This window comes from Chenopodium album, chromosome 2 (assembly GCF_948465745.1).
Source record: "Chenopodium album chromosome 2, dcCheAlbu1.1, whole genome shotgun sequence".
NCBI classification, from domain to species: Eukaryota; Viridiplantae; Streptophyta; class Magnoliopsida; order Caryophyllales; family Amaranthaceae; genus Chenopodium; species Chenopodium album.
In genome coordinates this window covers 82,164,875-82,183,517 of record NC_137835.1, presented here as the reverse complement: position 1 = coordinate 82,183,517, position 18,643 = coordinate 82,164,875, and the positions used below count along the sequence as shown (strand labels likewise).

Below are 18,643 nucleotides of genomic sequence, written 5' to 3'. Positions count from 1 at the left end.
AGATTTCCTCAATTGTCTATATAGTAATTGAATACCTCAAGCTCTAATATTCTTCATTTCATTTCATACAAGCTGCTGATTGTTCAAGACAAATGGATCCTACCTTGTTAATCTGAATCAAAAAAAAAAAAAAAAAAGGCTGTGGTAAAGGGGCATTCCGAGAATCGAACTCGGGACCTCTCGCACCCAAAGCGAGAATCATACCACTAGACCAAATGCCCAGTTGATGTTCATTTCAGTCAACAACGTTTTAAATACATTTTTTATTTGACAGAACAAAAATAAAAATAAGAAATGGGGGCATTCCGAGAATTGAACTCGGGACCTCTCGCACCCTAAGCGAGAATCATACCACTAGACCAAATGCCCTTTGTTGTTTACAAGAATCATGCGTATTAAAATTAATTATATATTTTACTCGACTTTGGTTCTATTAATGAAAAACAAAAATATCCTTCAAAAAATGAAAAACAAAAATAACATTATACTCCGAGATCTATCTCTACATCCAATGAAGAAGCACCTCTAAGCAAATACATTCTACCCTATCCTTCTTCAACCAATATCCCTCAAGCCCCTAGAGACGGTCATACGAGTAGTGATTTTCGAGTGGTTCTTGGTATTGAAAAGGGCAACTTCATTACTACTCCTTCACTCCATCCGTTTTAGATTGTTCTTCCCACTTTAATCAATTTTGCCTCACAAAACGATTCTAAGTGTGAAGAACAATAAGAAACTGATTGGGTACCTTTTGATGTCATTCCTTCTGAAAATTAATCCCAAATATTGGGAACACAAATTTTCAAATTACTTTACCATTACATAAAATCAATTCAACCAAATTTCTTGGACAGGTTTAAAATTTCTCATCTTTAACCTCCCCAAAAGCCAATCACCCCTCACACTCTCCACTTTTACCTATCAAATCAACCATGGGCTGGTAATAGAATTCAAACAACCATAGCTAAGTGCTAATAATGCACAATTACTACTTTCTGCCATAAATGAATGACCATATGCCATAAGTTGCTATGCTAGGTTGAAGTAGGCTTGCCATTTACAGAGTTAACACTTTAGCTGAAGATCTGTTGCGTATCGGATTCACACTCCAAGTATTTATCCATCTACTTAAATCTATCACACAACAAGATAGTTAGAAGTAAAAATGTCTATTAAATTAAGGGTTAAAAGGCAAAAATGGTAACCTTACTGTTTATACAAGAATAATATTTCCTCCAAAAATGAGCTAATGTAATGAATAATGAGAACAATGTGATTCCTATCAACATCTTGACTTGGGCTCGGAGAAGGCACCTTTGGCGCACGTCTTCATTTTAATAGTGAAATGTGAATGATGATGTTCTTCTAAAATCATGTTATCAGAATAAGAAGCATAAAAGTGAAACAATTAAAGCAACCAGCGTTGTACTGCTTACACATGCAAGTTTCTGCATACGCGAAAAGTCTATCCTATGAGATTGATCCCTGCAGTTTTGTAGAAAGTGGTAAGAAAAAAAAAAATCAGTAAACCATTGTTTTTTAGATCAATTATAATCACTGTAGCTCGTATTCTTCGTAATCAACAAATGGCAGTGATGGTTTAATGTTATCTTCAGAGAACATTCTAAATGGATTTCACACTCGAAAGGACTTGGCCAATGACAACAAAAGAGAAAGGGAGAGAATGGGTCAGAGGTGGAAAGTTTATTTTATAAGTCTTACCTCTGTAAGGATGATAATAAGCCACAATAGATTGTGTTATCTGGCAAAGGAACCTCTGAACTGTCCTTTTCAGAATTAATCCCCACTTTTGGGATTAAGGCTTTGATTGATTGATTGATTGATTGTCCCAAATACCAGGAGTTCAAGTTCTCAGCACGAAGATTCCAAATGCCGGAGTTGTCAAGTGAAACCATAATGGCAGTCCATGCTCCGGGGTAGACCTGAATGTGGGATATAAGTCAAGGAGCAAGGAACAAGATATAAAACTTGTAGTAGCTTATACTGCATGAAATATAATTTTGAAAATACTGCTATAATTGCTGGCAACATTGTCTAGTGACCAACTGTCCAATAAATACTCCATATAATAAATTTCCTTCTTGGCCTAACTTGGTTGCTCTGATAGCTTTGGCTATTAGTTCAAATTATAATGATTTGCACTAACACATAGTTGTGAATCTTATAAATTTTTTGAAATAAGTACTTTTATTTCATAGCTCTGAAGCATCCATTCAAAGACACAATCACTCAAATTGCAACAACATATTAATTCTTAAGCCTTTATACAACCAACCCAATGAACCAAGACATTTGACTTAGCCGACTTTGCCTCAACCTCATGACACAACAAAGAATACCAGTCCAAAACATAATATGACATAACCCAAATAGAATGAGTACCTGAGTAGTGCAACGAGCCACTGCATCATCTTTGTTGTAGATTGACCTGCTATTCTCTGTCCACGTCCCATAATCCATGCTAACAAATCAAATGAGAACTTCATAAGCTGCGTCTTTAACTTCCAAAGGGTGCAGAGTAAAAAAAAATATCTACATTTAGCGCTCTGAGCTTACCCAACAACAAAGAAGGCATATCCATCTAAATGATAAGTCTGAACAGTTGTACCGCTATTTTGAAGTATAATCTCCACAAAGCCTCTGTAAGTTGCATTTATTAATGAAGTGTCAAGCCTTGAAGGTCTGTTCATTGGTTTGATGGGGAAATCAAGCTTGTACACTCCTGGTACATTATATAGATGTGCAAGCTTTAAAGGAGTTGAAGGCGTAAAGTAAGATAACCCATTGAGAGTTGCATGCCACTTCCCATCAATTAGCTCTGCAGGTTTGCTAACAAGAACGTAAACATCCGTGACAGTAATTTGGCCATATCTGAAAGATCCCTGAGGATTTGGACGGGCAGCACTTGCAGTCAGATTCCACCTGCCATTCAAAGAACATTGAAAATTCATTCAGCTAAACAGTAGATGGAATGATCTAACTAACAAGGAAACCACAGATTTAGCAAGTTCAAATTATTTGTTAACTATGCAAAGTTGACCACAAGCCATTGAGTAGACCTTCTATCCAATATTCATCAAAAAATCATGAATTTATAAAAGGTTTATTGTCTCCTTGTACCACACAAACAACACTTCATAAAATCAGATAGCAACTTTAAAATAAAAAATACTAATGATAGCAGAATTGCACTTTATAACAACCTTATGGATTTTGCTTGATTCATAGAGTAAGATGGGTCTAAACCATTAGGAAGATCTGGAAGAGGACCTGAAACGGGTCCCTGAGAATTGGAGTAGCGCAAGAGAGCAACACCAGCAGCTTTGCCCCCGGAAGAAGAGTTCACAAACCGAGGACTGGCAACAATGTAGTAATCGCTTGTGGCATCTTGATCCATGGTGACTAAGAATGAGTAAGACTGACCAACATGAATATCCAAATCTGTATATTTCTGCTGAACTGTGTATGACCCTTCAGTCTCAACAAGAATTAGATTGTGATTCTGGATTCTGAAATTTAAGCTGGTAGAGATACCGACATTTGACACTCTAAGACGATAAGTCTTTCCTGTTTCAATAAAAAAAGAAAAAAGAAAAAAAAGATGAAGCAGGGCATTTTCTCAAAGAAAGTAATCTCTCATGTAGGAGAAGGGGATAGCTCTATGCAGGTCAGAAACTTGAAACATTGGCATGCGATTTCCTAAACTTATATTTATATAGCAAAGTTGTACCTGGGTCAACATATACCGATAGAAAATTGACATTTTCAGGAACAAGATTTGTATCATAGCGAAAAGGACCAAATCCATTGAAAAGCACACCATCAGGAGCACCAAGGTCATGTCCTTCTTCAATGTCCTTCCGAAGTTCCTGATATCCCAATGAAAATATTTAAATTCACCAAATTTGATAAATAATTAGCTTCTGCCACTAGCTAATGGGCATAGAAGCTCACAATTACCTTATGACTCTTTATATACCAATCACTTATTAAAAGAGTGATGTCTCCATCAGGGGCCCCAAAAGGTATCGGAATAATTTTCCTGTTGTTTATTGTTATTCCTCCGTACCCACCAGCAGCCCTCTGAAAGTTAAGGGATGGGAAGTAAAAGAAACTCCCTATCTGATCTTTAACTTGAAAATCATACGTCCAGTTCCAGCCAGCGGGGATAGCACAATTTGTCCCTGAGACACCATCCTGCCAAGAATTTTTCCTCTGCTGTACACCAGCCCTGCATTTGCCTAAGCATATTAAAAGATCTTATATCAAGTGCCAACTGTCAAGATTGCCGAATTTGATCATCACTCAAATCATTGAAATTTACCAAGTTATAAGCAGTGGTTCATCAAGGTCATTCCTAACATTCACGATGACATTCCAGTTAGTCGTAACATTGAGAGTTGGTCCTGGAAATTGCCCATTTACAGCAATAACCTGGTTGATGATTCAATATACACAAGTTTAGAATCTCATCTAATAGCTATAAATTACTTATGAAGTTCCAATGTGAATGGAGATAGAAGGGCTGCAGAAGGCCTACACGAAAATATAAATTCAACCTACAAATAAAGCAAGAGAATTTAATTCAAGACGAGTATCAATCGAGCCTCTCTTCACGATGGACACAAAACAGGGTCACGGCTTGTTACTGTTGTTACTAGTACCATATTGAGGGTGTATTCTGTTCAAATAATTTTAAAGTTACTTCAGAACAAAAATTTCAGACAAGTTCTAGTAGGCTAAGTTGAGAAGTTATAATCAGGTCTAATAAGTTCAATTCACAGCATATAATTCAACTTCAGTTGAATGAACAACCCGAAATCAGTTGTAGCATAGTATAACACAGCAGCACAGAATGCAAAATTGCTCTTATATAAACCATAGAATTCACACTCATAAAGAAATTTTGCCACAACATACAGTCAAATGACCAATAGAAGATGGATGATGGACGGAGCTTTAGCAGGATGTTTATAAACTGTAAACTTTGGCTTCCATGTTCTAAAATAAACTAAAGTCTAGGTTGTTGAACGATTTAATGGATCTATGCACCACTCAAAACTACTTTACTAGGAAGGCGGAATGATAAACATAGTCTTAATTGACAAAAAAAAATAATGTCCATAGCTATTGTGAGTTTGTGACTGAATTCCAACCCTAGGGTTTCTCTTTGTTCTGAAACCATTTCGCCTTCCAAAGCCGTGTGTTTGGATTTTAGCCACACAATACATTCTCCATCAAAAAGGACTAGATGCTTATAGTTTCGCACTAGAAAGATCCGATGCTCTAGGACCGAGTAAAACGGAATTCCATGACATATTCACATTATTTATTCTAATTTGGGCATCAATCTTAACTCTTTACTCCATAATAAGCAACAATCCCAATCTCCAAGTAATTAAGAAAAGTAAAAATATGACTGCACAAACACCAAGGTCCTGCCTTCAAGCAGAATCTAATTGTCTGGTTGCCTGGTTCAACTGTTCAAGTTTCCAAAAGTTGCTTTAAACTAAAATTCGGTACCACAACAGTTATTCAGCAGATTTTTACAGGAAATGCAGCTTAATCATCATGAAATCAGGAGTAAAAGGCAAGCAAAAAGACCTCGTTCTAAAAAAGGCAACTTAACTATTTCAAGATTAAAAACAAACCCAAATTGTCAATTTCCAAATTAGCAATTATAGTAAGCAAAATCATCCTCTTTACCAACCCAACCATGAACAAATTACCACAACTAAACATATTATGCATCGTTCATGTCAGATTGTCAGCTAGCTTAGTTGGTAAAGTCTAACAGGTACTCTACTCGAAAAGCGAATCAAATCCCGTCTACATCATAGTCGAACTTTGAACCTATCTGCACCCACCGACACTTACAACCCAGAAAGATAAATCAAGCAATAAAGCATTTAAAATCAACAACATAAACCCAGAAAAATGGAGAAAGAAAGAAAGAAACCCAGAACCTGCTGTTTAGTTCCAAGAGGAGAAGCAGTAGCATATGAAACTCTCCAATCATAAAACACATATGGGTCTTCACCATAGCAGGATCTAAGCAACCATAACAAGCAAATCGATAAATTAACTCCCCATAATTTAGCAAAACAGGGCATTTCTCTCTTGTTTAGTTTTCTCTCTCTACTGCAGATTCAACTGAAAAAGGAGAGAGAAAATGGAGGATAAAACTTGGGAAAGTGGAGAGATGAGATGCAGAGAACATTGACATGGAAAGTGGCCATGGAAATGCAGCAAAGGAGTCTTCCAAATCGTCAGCAAATGGGTCCCAAAATTTCTGGGATTTCGAGAAATGGGACCCTTTTGGATTTTATATAATGGGTGAGATTGAGAAAGAATAGAGAAGATGATCATTGATTTGGGGCTTTTTGAATTTACTTAGCTTGTGTTTTGCTTTTAGGGTGTTGATCAAATTCGCTTTATTCTTTATTATGGTTTGATCCAACTCTTTATTGACTTCTTTTTAGGGTGTGGGGATTTTAAGGGATGGCAATTCGGGTTAGTGTGTTAAGTTTGGTTTCGGACCATGTTAGGAAATAACAAAAATCAAGTATAAGGTAAAATTTGATGTTTATACAATAAAGGATAAAAGACTTAAATTGAATTAAATATAAATTGTTCAAATTTGATTCAGGTTGGATTAGTGGTTTTTTAGTTTGGGTTTGAGTGGGATCAGATAAAGATTGTTAATTATATATAGGTTGAAGCTTTAAAAGCTCTAAATGGTATAGTGCAATGTTATGTGGTAAGTTGGTGGATAAGCACATAGTGATATGACCTTATGGCTTGTCCAAGGTTGCATCCCTCAAGTATTTTACTTGACAAATTATGATTAATGAAATTGATAAGGTTGCTAACATTCCTTATTAGTTAAATGGCTAACAAATAGAAACAATTTTAAGAAAAAAAAAACAAATAGTATTGTATCATACTTAACTAGTGTTTGATAAGTAACTACTACCTCCGTTATATATTAGTTGCAACTTTGGAATATTCTATGTCTTACAAATAATACTCCAAAGTTGCACTCATATGTAACGGATGTAGTAATTTAAAACAACTAAAATAAATAGGTAATATTAGGGTTCGTTTGTTCACTTCAACTTAATTTCAGTTCAGCTCAGCTCAGCTCCAATCAGTACAGTTTAGCTCGGTTTAGTAAATGTGAATAGGCCTTACACACTTACCATATTTTCAACTTGTCAATCAATGAACAATATTTATCAATTAAAACTTTTGTAGTGGTCCATGAAACAACCAAGTTACCAAGGCATCTCTAGATACCCAAATAGTGGCTTACTATTTATAGCAAAGATATATTGACAAATTTCTTTGAATAAAACAAGATTATTAGTGGACACTCACATGAAGTGATTTGTCAACTTACACTGTTAAGTAATATACTCTACGTCACTAAATTAAAGACATATTTCTAACATTTACTACTCACATAATTAAGATAAACGAAACTCTAATAAAAGGACGGTAGAATTCACGACATGCCCTTTTATATTCTTAGTATAAAAATAATTAAAAGATTGGAAGAGGAGAAAGAATTTGTTTTGTTAAAACAAACATAATTTTTTGTACCTTGGAAATTTTATTAATTGTAGGGTAATGTAAATCACAAGTTAATGCATCACTCTATTTGATAATTTTAATCTACGGAGTATATATTATTATTTCTATCTCTTATATTAAACCTCATTCAAATTACTTAATCATTTCTCTATCTTCTATAATCTCCACTTAAATAATAAAAATATTTACTCCTTCTCACATACTTTTTTTTCATGGTTCTATTTTACTTTTATTATACAAGTAATAAATTATTCACCCACTCACAATATTACGAAATATATTACACTCTAAAACTCTGCACATCACCATTTAAAATTTTTATTTTGTTTTCTTTTCTTTTTCCACTATAAAATTATTAGGACTTGTAAAGTTGTAATCTTGTATTACATTTTTTTATTATTATTATTATTTTTTTTTTTTACAAATGTTACATTCATTGTCAGAGCATCAACTAAGACAACTATTGACTAAATTGAAACAAATTCCAGTCCGGCCCACATCACATGAGTTTGTGCAACACAGCCCAACGCTTTTATATTTTGGCCATACCTGAAATATTACGCGTAGTACATTTATACTCCACAAGTCCATATTATCTGCCTTAAATATTATACGTAGTACAATTTTGCTATAGCATTAAAATACGAGTACTACCAACTTACCAAGCATAGCTTGGTCTAGTGGTCAAGTTTGTATTTCACAACTAAGAGGTTGAGAGATTAAGCCCCACTAGAGGCACCTTTGGGGTGGGGATTCTCTTACCCTTCCCCCTTACTTCCAAAGTGTCTAGCTCGCTAACCCGAGTCGGGAGGACATGTGAGAGGTTCCAATCCGATATGGCCCTTCTCCTTACCAATCAATCAATCAATCAATCAAAGCCTTAATCCCAAAAGTGGGGTCGGCTAACATGAACCAAATTTGATTATTCCGTGTAGTCATCAACATAAATCTTTCTCCTCCATCCCTTACGATCCAAAACTTCATCCTCACGTAAATCCATGCACTTCATATCCTTCCTCACTCCTTCCAACCAAGTCATCTTTGGTCTCCCTCTTCCTCGTTTAATCCCTCCATGGTCCCACTCTTCCACTCTTCGCACCGGTGCACCCTCGGGTCTCCGTCTTACATGTCCAAACCAACGCAGACGATTTTCCCTTAATTTATCTACAATGCCCGCCACACCTACTTTCTTGCGAATAACCTCATTTCTGATTCTATCTCTTAAAGTGTTTCCACACATCCACCTTAACATGCGCATTTCCGTAACCTCCATCTTTTTAATATGCTCTTTCTTAGAAGCCCAACATTCTGTACCATAGAGCAACACTGGTCTTATGGCAGTCCTGTAGAATTTTCCCTTCAACTTTAAGGGAATGCTGCGGTCGCATAACACTCCCGTGGCCGCTCTCCATTTAAGCCACCCTGACTTAATCCTGTGGGTCACGTCTTGATCAATGTCACCATTCTTCTGGATGATCGACCCTAGGTACTTAAAACATTCACTCATGGTCAAATCCTTTCCATCCAAACTCACCACTTCATTGCTTGTCCCCCTCTGAGTGCCAAAACGACATACCAAATATTCAGTCTTACTCCGACTTAGCTTAAACCCTCTAGATTCCAACCTTTGCCTCCATTGCTCCAACTTGACATTAACCCCATCCTTAGTCTCATCCACCAAAACGATATCATCTGCGAACAGCATACACCATGGAACCTCATCTTGAATTGGTCTAGTTAATTCATCTAGAACCGTTGCAAAAAGAAAAGGGCTTAATGCAGACCCTTGATGCAATCCGATTGTAATAGGGAAATCTTTTGTCAACCCTCCGCATGTCCTCACATTTGTTGACACATCCCGATACATATCCTTAACTAGGTCTACATACCTTCGTGGGATACCTTTCTTCAACATTGCCCACCAAAGTATCTCTCTTGGCACCTTGTCATATGCCTTCTCTAAATCAATAAAGACCATATGAAGATCTTTCTTCTTTACCCTATAAAACTCCATCATTTGTCTTATCAAATGGATTGCCTCCATAGTAGATCTCCCAGGCATAAAACCAAATTGGTTATCTGAAATGCTTGTGCATGCCCTCAACCTTTGTTCAATCACCCTTTCCCACAACTTCATAGTATGGCTCATAAGCTTAATTCCTCGATAGTTAGAACAATCTTGAGCGTCTCCTTTGTTTTTATAAACCGGGACCAAGGTGCTCTTCCTCCAATCTTGTGGGATCCTTGTAGCCGTCCATATCTTGTTGAAAAGGTTTGTTAACCAATCAATACCAATCTTACCCAAACACCTCCACACCTCTATCGGTACCCCATCAGGGCCAACCGCCTTCTTAGGTTTCATCTTCCTCAGTGCAATCTCCACCTCTACTCTCCTAATCCTTCGCACATACTCCATGTTGATTTCTTCATCACTCATAGAGGTATCTCCTATCACAACTCCATTACTTCCATTAAATAATTCATCGAAGTACCCCTTCCACCTGTCCTTGATGCCCTCCTCTTGCACTAGGACCATTTGGTTCTTATCTTTGACACACTTCACCATGCCAATATCCTTCCTTGCCTCTTGTCTTCTCTTTGCCATCTTATAAATGATCCTTTCTCCCTCCTTGGAATCAAGCTTTTCATAAACCTCCTGATATGCCTTTTCTTTTGCTTGGCGAACAGCTGCCTTTGCCTTACTCTTAGCCTCCTTATACGCTGCAAAGGTTTCATCACTCCTACATTTTCCTAAGGCTTGATAGCATTCCCTTTTTTGCTTAATTACTGCTTTCACCTCTTCATTCCACCACGAAGTATCTCTCTGTACCGAAGTTCTTCCCCTTACTTCCCCTAAGACCTCTTTGGCCACTCTTAGGAAACAGTTCTTCATTCGTAACCAGGTCATGTCCGGATCCACCTCTCCATCCCAATCCGCTTCTTCAATTACCTTTTCTGTAAAAACCTTAGCTTTTGCATCCCTTAGGGTCCACCATCTTATCCTTGGTTCTTCTTGTCTAACTTTTTTCTTCGCCTTCTCTTTCAGACGAATAGTCATTACCAATAGCCGGTGTTGGGTGACCACACTCTCCCCTGGGATAACCTTACAGTTTATGCAACTTTGTCTATCTATGCTCCTTGTGAGCAGGAAGTCTATTTGAGTTGCATTTGCTCCATTCCGAAAAGTTATCAAGTGTGAATCCCTCTTCTTAAACCAAGTATTAGCCAAAATTAAATCATATGATTGGGCAAAATCCATAATAGCTTCACCACCGGCGTCCCTCTGCCCATACCCAAAGCCTCCATGGACACTCTCATAGCCATCTCGGCTCGCCCCAACGTGCCCATTTAGATCCCCTCCAATATATAACTTCTCTGAGTGGTGGACACCCTGCACCACCTCGTCTAGGTCCTCCCAAAATTGTCGTTTCTCTTCTGCATCTAAACCCACTTGGGGAGCATAAGCACTGATAACATTCACAATCTCCTTGCCACATAGCATCTTCAGCCTTATCAACCTATCGTTCTTCCGATAGACCTCGATCACCTCTTTTGCCAACCTCTCATCGAGAACCACACCAACTCCGTTCCTAGCTCCACCATTCCTTGTTCTGTGGCTCGTTTCTTGCCCAACATACCATACCTTATACCCCAAAACCAAGCCTCGAGCTCCTTCTCCTGTCCATCTTGTCTCTTGGAGGCACATGATGTTCACGCGTCGTCTTTTCATTACTTCTACCAATTCTGCTGATTTTCCCGTAAGAGACCCCACATTCCAAGAACCAATCCGCAAACTAAATTCTTTTCTCCCACGCTCCCTCCTGATCCCAACTCCAAGTCCTTGATTATTTGACACCACAATTGGGCAATATGGCGCGTCGCTTCTGGGCGACGACCTAGCAACCCTTACATACTTATCACTGCACCCGGGTCTGGGAAGTGCAGCGCGTCGCTCAGTAGGGAACGCCCCAATGGCACGCCCTTGCTCATTTGACACCACACTCGGGCAATGTGGCGCGTCGCTTCTGGGCGACGACCTAGCAACCCTTGCATACTTATCACTACACCCGGGTCTAGGAAGTGCAGCGCGTCGCTGAGTAGGGAACGCCCCCACGAAAATATCTGTTTGGCTCATGTCATGGGATGTGACGAAGTTTTATACTGGCTGTCACTGGCCTACCGTAACCCTCCTCCTTTATCCAGGCTTGGGACTGGCAGCGGGAAACCCACTGGCGGAGTTCCCTTCTCCTTACCAACCAAAAAAAAAAAAAAAAATTCAATTACTGTTAACTTCCTTGCCATATATTCTACAATTGAATTACTCCCCATGCCGCTTTTATATAGTGTGTTTTATTCATTTGATTTTTACTTATTTGAACTTAATAAAGCTTATTGACTTTTTACTTAGTTGTATCTGAATTTGGATAATCAAATTGAACATATTTAAACTTATAAAATCTGTAATAAGTAAAAATTAGGTGAATAGAACAAACTCTAATTGATTTTTTTTTAATTGCGTAATTTAGGAAAGGATCCTACTAGTCACCACTGTGTATAATCATTAGAACATCTTTGATATAGCTATATAGTTGCACTAGTTTATTCAGAAGGTCTAAGCAGCTTGTTTGACCATTAGAGTTGAAGCGAGAAATTAAGTTAGCCATGCATATTGGCTTTGACAAACTAATTTGGTTGGCAAAGAGTTAATTAGCAAGCTACTTCGTTGTGTTTAATCATCGGAGTACAAAGTTAGAAAGAGGAATAAATTGAATAACTACGTATGTGACTTGATAATTAGCTTGCCATTGAAGACGCTTTTGCATATTAATCAATAACTAGGTTAAATCCCGTGCAATGCACGGTTGTTAAATATTTTTGATAATTTTATTATAAAATTTTTAATATAATGACTTGAGTATTAAAAAATATAGAGTATATCAAAAATAAAACCATGCAAGAGAAAATATTTAAAATATTTTATATAAAATAAATTATGTCGTAATTTAGATGTAATTTATTTTTTCCTTAATCAACAATGATGTTTTGAGAAAGTACTTTTGGCGGGAAATTTTTTAATAATATATTGACAAGTGTGTCTATAGATTCGCTTTTAGTTGTATGTAATTGATTGATTGATGATAATATATCCTTCCTAATTGAATTCCTTAATGTCCATTTATATAGGTAGCCAAGCTAGGTAAGGATCGATCACATGGGCCTCTGTTAACCAAATCCATGGTCTATTCTTCGATGCCCAGCTATTTACGCCGCACAACTGGGCCGCTTATTCTCTTTTTTCTCTTCCTATTTTCATTTTTCACCTATACTAGAAAATTAGAATTTTTTTAATTTTTTTAATTTTTTTTTTTTTTGACAAAGGAAAATTAGAATTTGGTGTCATTTGTATTTATTTATTTATTTAATAGAGGTGTCATTTGAATTTATTGTACGAAGTACTCCCTCCGTTTTTAAATACTTGCTCCATTTCTATTTTTTGCACTATTCATTTATCCTACTTTGACTAATGTTTGTGATTTATACATAAGAAAAAATAACGTGTGGGTAATTGTTAAATTTATCTCAATAAATAGATTATAAATTTTCAATTGTTAGAAGTTATATCTATTGATAATTAAAGATATTAGTGATCAAAGATTAGCATCGGCATGCGTGTCCAAGAGAAATGGATGAAGTATTTAAAAACGGAGGGAGTATGTAACAAAATGCAATTGTGATAAGACTTAATTTATGAGAAGTTCTATACACCCGATTATTTGTTTTCATTCAGATGATTGTTTTTCAATCCAGGTGTATATAACAAATTCTATACAAAATTAGGTACACAAACTATTCACAATCCCATTTTATTATTGTTATGTATCATCACTCACTTATAAACCCTTGCTCTATGATTATGCAATTTGAATGTATTAAATTTTGCTTGCCATTGTGTTAAATTCAACCAGATCAGCCCAAACAGTAAAAAAAAAATAAAAAATTAGAAAACCATAAACTACATTCTGAAAATAATGAAGCTAAAAAAAAATTAAAAGGAAATCTTGTAAACACTCAAATCCAACTAAAAATAATTAATATCGTTGATGTGTTTTATTATACTAAAGTGTTAGTGGAGTGATTTTTTTCTATAAACATAGTACAACGCTCTAATAAGGTTCAAACCTTGAACCCTAAAATATACTTGTATATGATATGGTTCTTACATTACTACTATTAGCCATTGAAGTATCCAAGTGTTGACCAAACTCCACATGTTAAGATTAAATTGTTTACAACATCAAGATGTTACATGAATTATTATATCATACATATCACTATGTTTATTTGTTTAATACATATCACTATGTTTATTTGTTTAATACATATCACTATGTTTATTTGTTTAATACGGAGTATCACATACTACTATAAAATAGGAATATATCTAAGAATATGGATTAGTTTAGTATTAATGTATTATTATTCCATAAATATGTTATTATCAAAAACAGAGTTGACGAATTCAGAAGTTGGAAGTGTTGAACCAGCTCCTATTGGCTAATTTCATATTAGTTTGCTAATTGGCAACATCTGACAAATCATTATAGAGTAAAATAATCATTTAATCTTAAAGGTATTTATTTGAGTATATATTGTCAAATTGCATGTTTATATATATAAAAAAAGGTTATACAATGTATTATGTCAAGACAAAATCATCATTATTTTCACGCCCTCGTCCTCCCTGTCCTCACATGCTCTTTCTCTCTACCCTCCCCACCTCCGAAAAGGAATACGATGTTTTACTCATATTTATTTTTTTAGAATTTATTTCGCACCTTTTATTGGTTATTCAGCTTAACAACGTAGGTTAACGCTTGGGAGTCAGGAGAAACACAAATAATTTTTCGCTCCTATCTCCAACTAAAAGTTCATTGGTTTTATATCAAATAATACACCATTTTCTTTATAATAGTAGGAAGTAGTTTCTTGTTGGTGAAGGAATTGGTAAATTCAAATATTTGGATTGAAAGGGATGATTAAAATTGGGACTAGTACTTTTAGGATTTGATTGGTTTAATGAATCATTCAACTAATTAGGAATGACAATAAATCTTTAATTTATTTTAGGAAAATGTTATACATAGCCCTTAGGGCTACATATAAGCATTAAATTTACACTTGAAAATCGTAAAAAGTTAAGAAATCATCAAAATATAAACACTAATAACATTGATTTACGCGTGTTTTTGTCATGAATTCCTAATTTTGTACAATTTCAAAAAGTATATTTAATGCTTATATATAGCCCTTAGGGCTACATGTAACATTACCCTTTTTTTATCTTTATTTGACAATGTGGTATAATACAATATGGGTTCGCCATAAGGAAGCAAATAGAGTACTAGATCAATTTGTATATCTGAGTATTACTTTTAGTATTGATTATCTCATGTCACCAAGATTGATGCATAAGATCATTAATATTAGTCGTATGATTTATGATGATTACGTGTTTAAATTGTATTTTAAGTTTTTTTTTTTTTCCTTAAAATGACTACTATTAGCTCGATTAATAAATAGAATTTGATATTAATTAATGATTTGCAAACTCTCATTTTGCAAATGCTTACAGTTTAGAGGACGAGTCGAAGACGTGTGTTAAGATTTCGTATAAAGATCACATACTCATTTTCAATAAATTTCTTTCACTATATATGTACACAAGTTTCACTCTTATTAGAAAATTTAGGTAACTCCAAAATATTGTTGCTATGAATTGTCACCTAAAAAAGAAAGCAAAGCATTTCTTTAAGATTATATATAGAAGTATATATTTGACAAATTTATTGATACAAAGGGTTTGTTCATATTTATTGAATTGAGCTGAATTTAACTGATTGGAGCTGAACTGAATTGAACTGAACTAAGGGTTTGTTAACATTTACTTAATTTCACTTCAATTCAGTTTAATTCAGTTCAGTTCATTTAAGCTCCAATCAGTTCAATTCAGCTCCTAATTTCCCTGTCTCATAAATATTCATTTCAACTCAGTTCAGTTCAGTAAATGTGAACATGCCCTAAATTGAGCTAAAATGAATATTTAAAGAGAGAAGGAAATTAAGAGCTGAACTGAACCGAAATGAAATGAACTGATTGGAGCTGAACTGAATTGAATTGAAATGAAATTAAGATAAAGTGAACAATCCCAAAGACAAAAAATATTAAGTTACATCGACAAAATTCTTAATAGTTTGATCTATGTAGTTTTTTTATACGTAAGAATTAAAAGTTTAAGCTTATCATAAAGCTACATATTTTTAGTTTTTTACTCATTCAAATGGGTGACTTTTTTTTTTGTTGACAGGAAATGGGTGACTTTAGATAAACATCATCACAATATATTAATAATATCAAACCTTGATAATAAACCACATCCCATTTGAATGCCATCAATAAATATGCAGCTAATAATGCTCATTGACAAACACAAGCAAACAAGACAAAAACAATTTAAAGTCCAATTGTATAATTATGCCTTGGATCCATCTGTCAACGCCGTAAATTACACCTGTAATCACTCTGTTTTTCTCACCCAAATCCCAAAATTTTTTCCCAAAAACAAATGATTTTTCTTTTTTTTGTGAAGCCTTTTCCAACTAGATAATTACATTAAAAATAAAATCCCTTTATTTTTTACATGCCATTTTCCAACTCGATTATTCCCACGTTAAAAAAATAATTCAACTATTTTTTCCTTTTTTTTTTTTGAGAAGCAATTTTCCAACTCGATTATTCCCACAATTAAAAAAAAAAATAAATGCCAAAAAATCCCAGCACTTACCAACGTCATCAAAACAGGTAACCACTTGTCACCCAATTAATATCCACGTCACCATCACAAAATACCTCAAAATACACGTGTCAAAAATCAGTAGGTTAACAGGAAAGATATTGTGGAACTCGTCGTAGAGGATTGGAGAAATTATAAAAGGGTCCCACATTCACCACCAATAATTGATCATTCTCCTAATCCCCTCTGTACTCTTGCTGGCACACCCTCTCTAAAACTTTCTCTCTCCTCCCCCCTCCTCTTCTTCTCTCCTTTCTTCCCCTGTTTTTCTCCATTTTTCCATTCCCCTGTTTTTTTCTCTCTCCTCAAATTTTCCTTAAACCCTAAAAAAAACCCTTTTCATTTAATTTTATTTTTATTATATGATACTATCAATATTATACAACACCCAATAATAAATAAAGATGCCCAAAATTTATACATCATGGTTATTCATTTTCATAGCTATTGTAATTACATTAGCAGAGGTTGCCGCAACAACAAAAATGATTTCACACACTAAGTCGATATACAAAGTTTTGGAGGATGAAGGATTGCCCATGGGTTTGTTTCCTAAAGGGATTACAAATTTTTCGGTTTCCGAAGACGGAACGTTTGAAGTTTACTTAGATCAACCTTGTGATGCCAAGTTTGAGAGTGAATTACACTATGAAAAGAATGTTGTCGGTCAGATTAGTTACGGGCAGATCGGGAATTTGACCGGGATTTCTGCTCAGGATCTCTTTTTATGGTTCCCGGTCAAAGGGATCCGGGTAGATGTTCCGAGTTCTGGGGTTATTTATTTCGATGTGGGTGTTGTTCATAAGCAATTTTCTCTCTCGTTGTTCGAAACTCCGAGAGAGTGTGTGGCTGCCACGCATCCCGTCACCGCCATTGCTGACGGTCTTGCCAAAGTATGATTTTCTAGCTTTTTTATTTAATTTATGTTAAATCGTTGCAAATAATATGTAACGGAGGTAGTATGTTGGGTCGTGATAAGTGTCAAAACTAACGTGGGACGGAGGGAGTAAAAAGTTTCTAAGCATGCTGTTTTTTTTGGGGTAGGACTAGGAAAAAGTGGTAATCAGTTGCTAGACTGTCTGCCTAAATTAATGGACAGCTTTGTGCTTTAAGTGAACTTAATATACTACCCTACTAAACAAATTGACCAAATTACAACCAAATATAGTATATAACTATATACTTAGTGAAATTATGATGTTTGTTAGTGGTGTGGAGCTTTCAAGTTGTTAAAATGAACTGGCATTTTGATTTTGTTTTTAATTGGTGTTCGTGTTTGATTTATATATTGATGTTGCTGTTGTTGTTGCAGAAATTGGTTGGAGTGTTACGATTTGGATTCGATTGGTGGAAGAAAGGAGGGGAGGTTATGTAGAGATTTTACGAAGCTTTTGGAGGAAATATTGGATCAGTTTTTTTTGTTTAAAATCAACATCTCAGTCAGTCAGTCATTGTACATTGTGTTTGTTAGAGGATTCTTGGGTTATAGGCATTGTGTGGTATGATCCAGTGTCCTTTGCTTGCAGTTTTTTCTGTATAGGCAGCAGCAGCAGCGTTGGCAAAAGCGAAACTAGTTTTCTTCTTGTTCTTCTTGTTTAATTAAACAGCAATTTTGGCCGTCCTTGAATTTGAGTAAATATTTTGGGAGGAAGATTAATCGATCAAACATGAAGGAGACCTCGAAGATAGAAATCAAAATCGAAGAAAGAGTGTTGCTTATAGCATTTATACACAAGGAGCATGGTTGCGAATGTGGAAGTGGAGACAGATTGAAAGAGCGAGGATGAAAACTTGTCCAGCCAAAGATTGCTCTCTGTATGTCTACTACAATTCTTAGCTCTCATTGAGCAGTTTGTCATTCGGAGTCTCCTCATGTAGTGTCAATAGTAGTGGTCGAGAAAAAAGAAATAAATTTATACATGATCCTTATAGTTATATAAATTCATAATAACGAACCAATTCAATAAGTACTTCAGTTTATTTCATTTCAATTCAATTATACCGTGTTCAATTCATTCAATAACACCAAGTTTCTTGTTCATAATCTCTTGTTTGTTCTAATTGATCCTTTATGTGTACAACATGACCTATACACTTCATAGTCGTAATCTGTTTTGTTTTCCGATAATGCATGTGCTTTTGTTTAGTAGAGTACATTGTTGCTAAATGTTGTTT

At 35.3% G+C, this 18,643-nt stretch overlaps 2 protein-coding genes and 2 non-coding genes across 4 annotated transcripts; 1 reads left to right on the top strand and 3 right to left on the bottom strand.

Moving 5' to 3' along the window:
* Window positions 1-149: 149 nt before the first annotated feature.
* On the bottom strand, window positions 150-221 carry TRNAP-UGG (transfer RNA proline (anticodon UGG)). The gene has a single exon. It is a non-coding gene; the product is annotated as a tRNA-Pro (tRNA).
* A 76-nt stretch (window positions 222-297) lies between these two features.
* Window positions 298-369, bottom strand: TRNAP-AGG (transfer RNA proline (anticodon AGG)). Its single transcript has one exon. It is a non-coding gene; the product is annotated as a tRNA-Pro (tRNA).
* A 781-nt stretch (window positions 370-1,150) lies between these two features.
* LOC145590115 (monocopper oxidase-like protein SKU5) lies at window positions 1,151-6,230 on the bottom strand. The gene is made up of 9 exons (XM_081646862.1): window positions 5,988-6,230; window positions 4,346-4,455; window positions 3,982-4,252; window positions 3,752-3,890; window positions 3,225-3,588; window positions 2,578-2,943; window positions 2,404-2,482; window positions 1,723-1,943; window positions 1,151-1,485 (listed from the first exon to the last, which is right to left on the bottom strand). The coding sequence occupies exons 1-9, from the start codon at window positions 6,132-6,134 to the stop codon at window positions 1,380-1,382; spliced, it is 1,803 nt and encodes a 600-aa protein (XP_081502988.1). The 5' UTR covers window positions 6,135-6,230; the 3' UTR covers window positions 1,151-1,379.
* Window positions 6,231-16,657: 10,427 nt separating this feature from the next.
* Window positions 16,658-18,512, top strand: LOC145603596 (uncharacterized). Its single transcript, XM_081659530.1, has 2 exons — window positions 16,658-17,361; window positions 17,781-18,512. Exons 1-2 carry the CDS (start codon window positions 16,873-16,875, stop codon window positions 17,841-17,843), a joined length of 552 nt encoding a protein of 183 aa, XP_081515656.1. The 5' UTR covers window positions 16,658-16,872; the 3' UTR covers window positions 17,844-18,512.
* Window positions 18,513-18,643: the final 131 nt, after the last annotated feature.

Bases quoted from the DNA above. Each gene is read 5' to 3' on its own strand.
- LOC145590115 (XM_081646862.1), bottom strand. From the start codon at position 6,134: ATGCCCTGTTTTGCTAAATTATGGGGAGTTAATTTATCGATTTGCTTG. The intron at 4,456-5,987 runs GTTCTGGGTTTC...ATCATCAACCAG, and splicing joins CTCTTGGAACTAAACAGCAG to GTTATTGCTGTAAATGGGCA. The intron at 1,944-2,403 runs GTACTCATTCTA...TCCCACATTCAG, and splicing joins TGGCTCGTTGCACTACTCAG to GTCTACCCCGGAGCATGGAC.
- LOC145603596 (XM_081659530.1), top strand. From the start codon at position 16,873: ATGCCCAAAATTTATACATCATGGTTATTCATTTTCATAGCTATTGTA. The intron at 17,362-17,780 runs GTATGATTTTCT...TTGTTGTTGCAG, and splicing joins TTGCTGACGGTCTTGCCAAA to AAATTGGTTGGAGTGTTACG.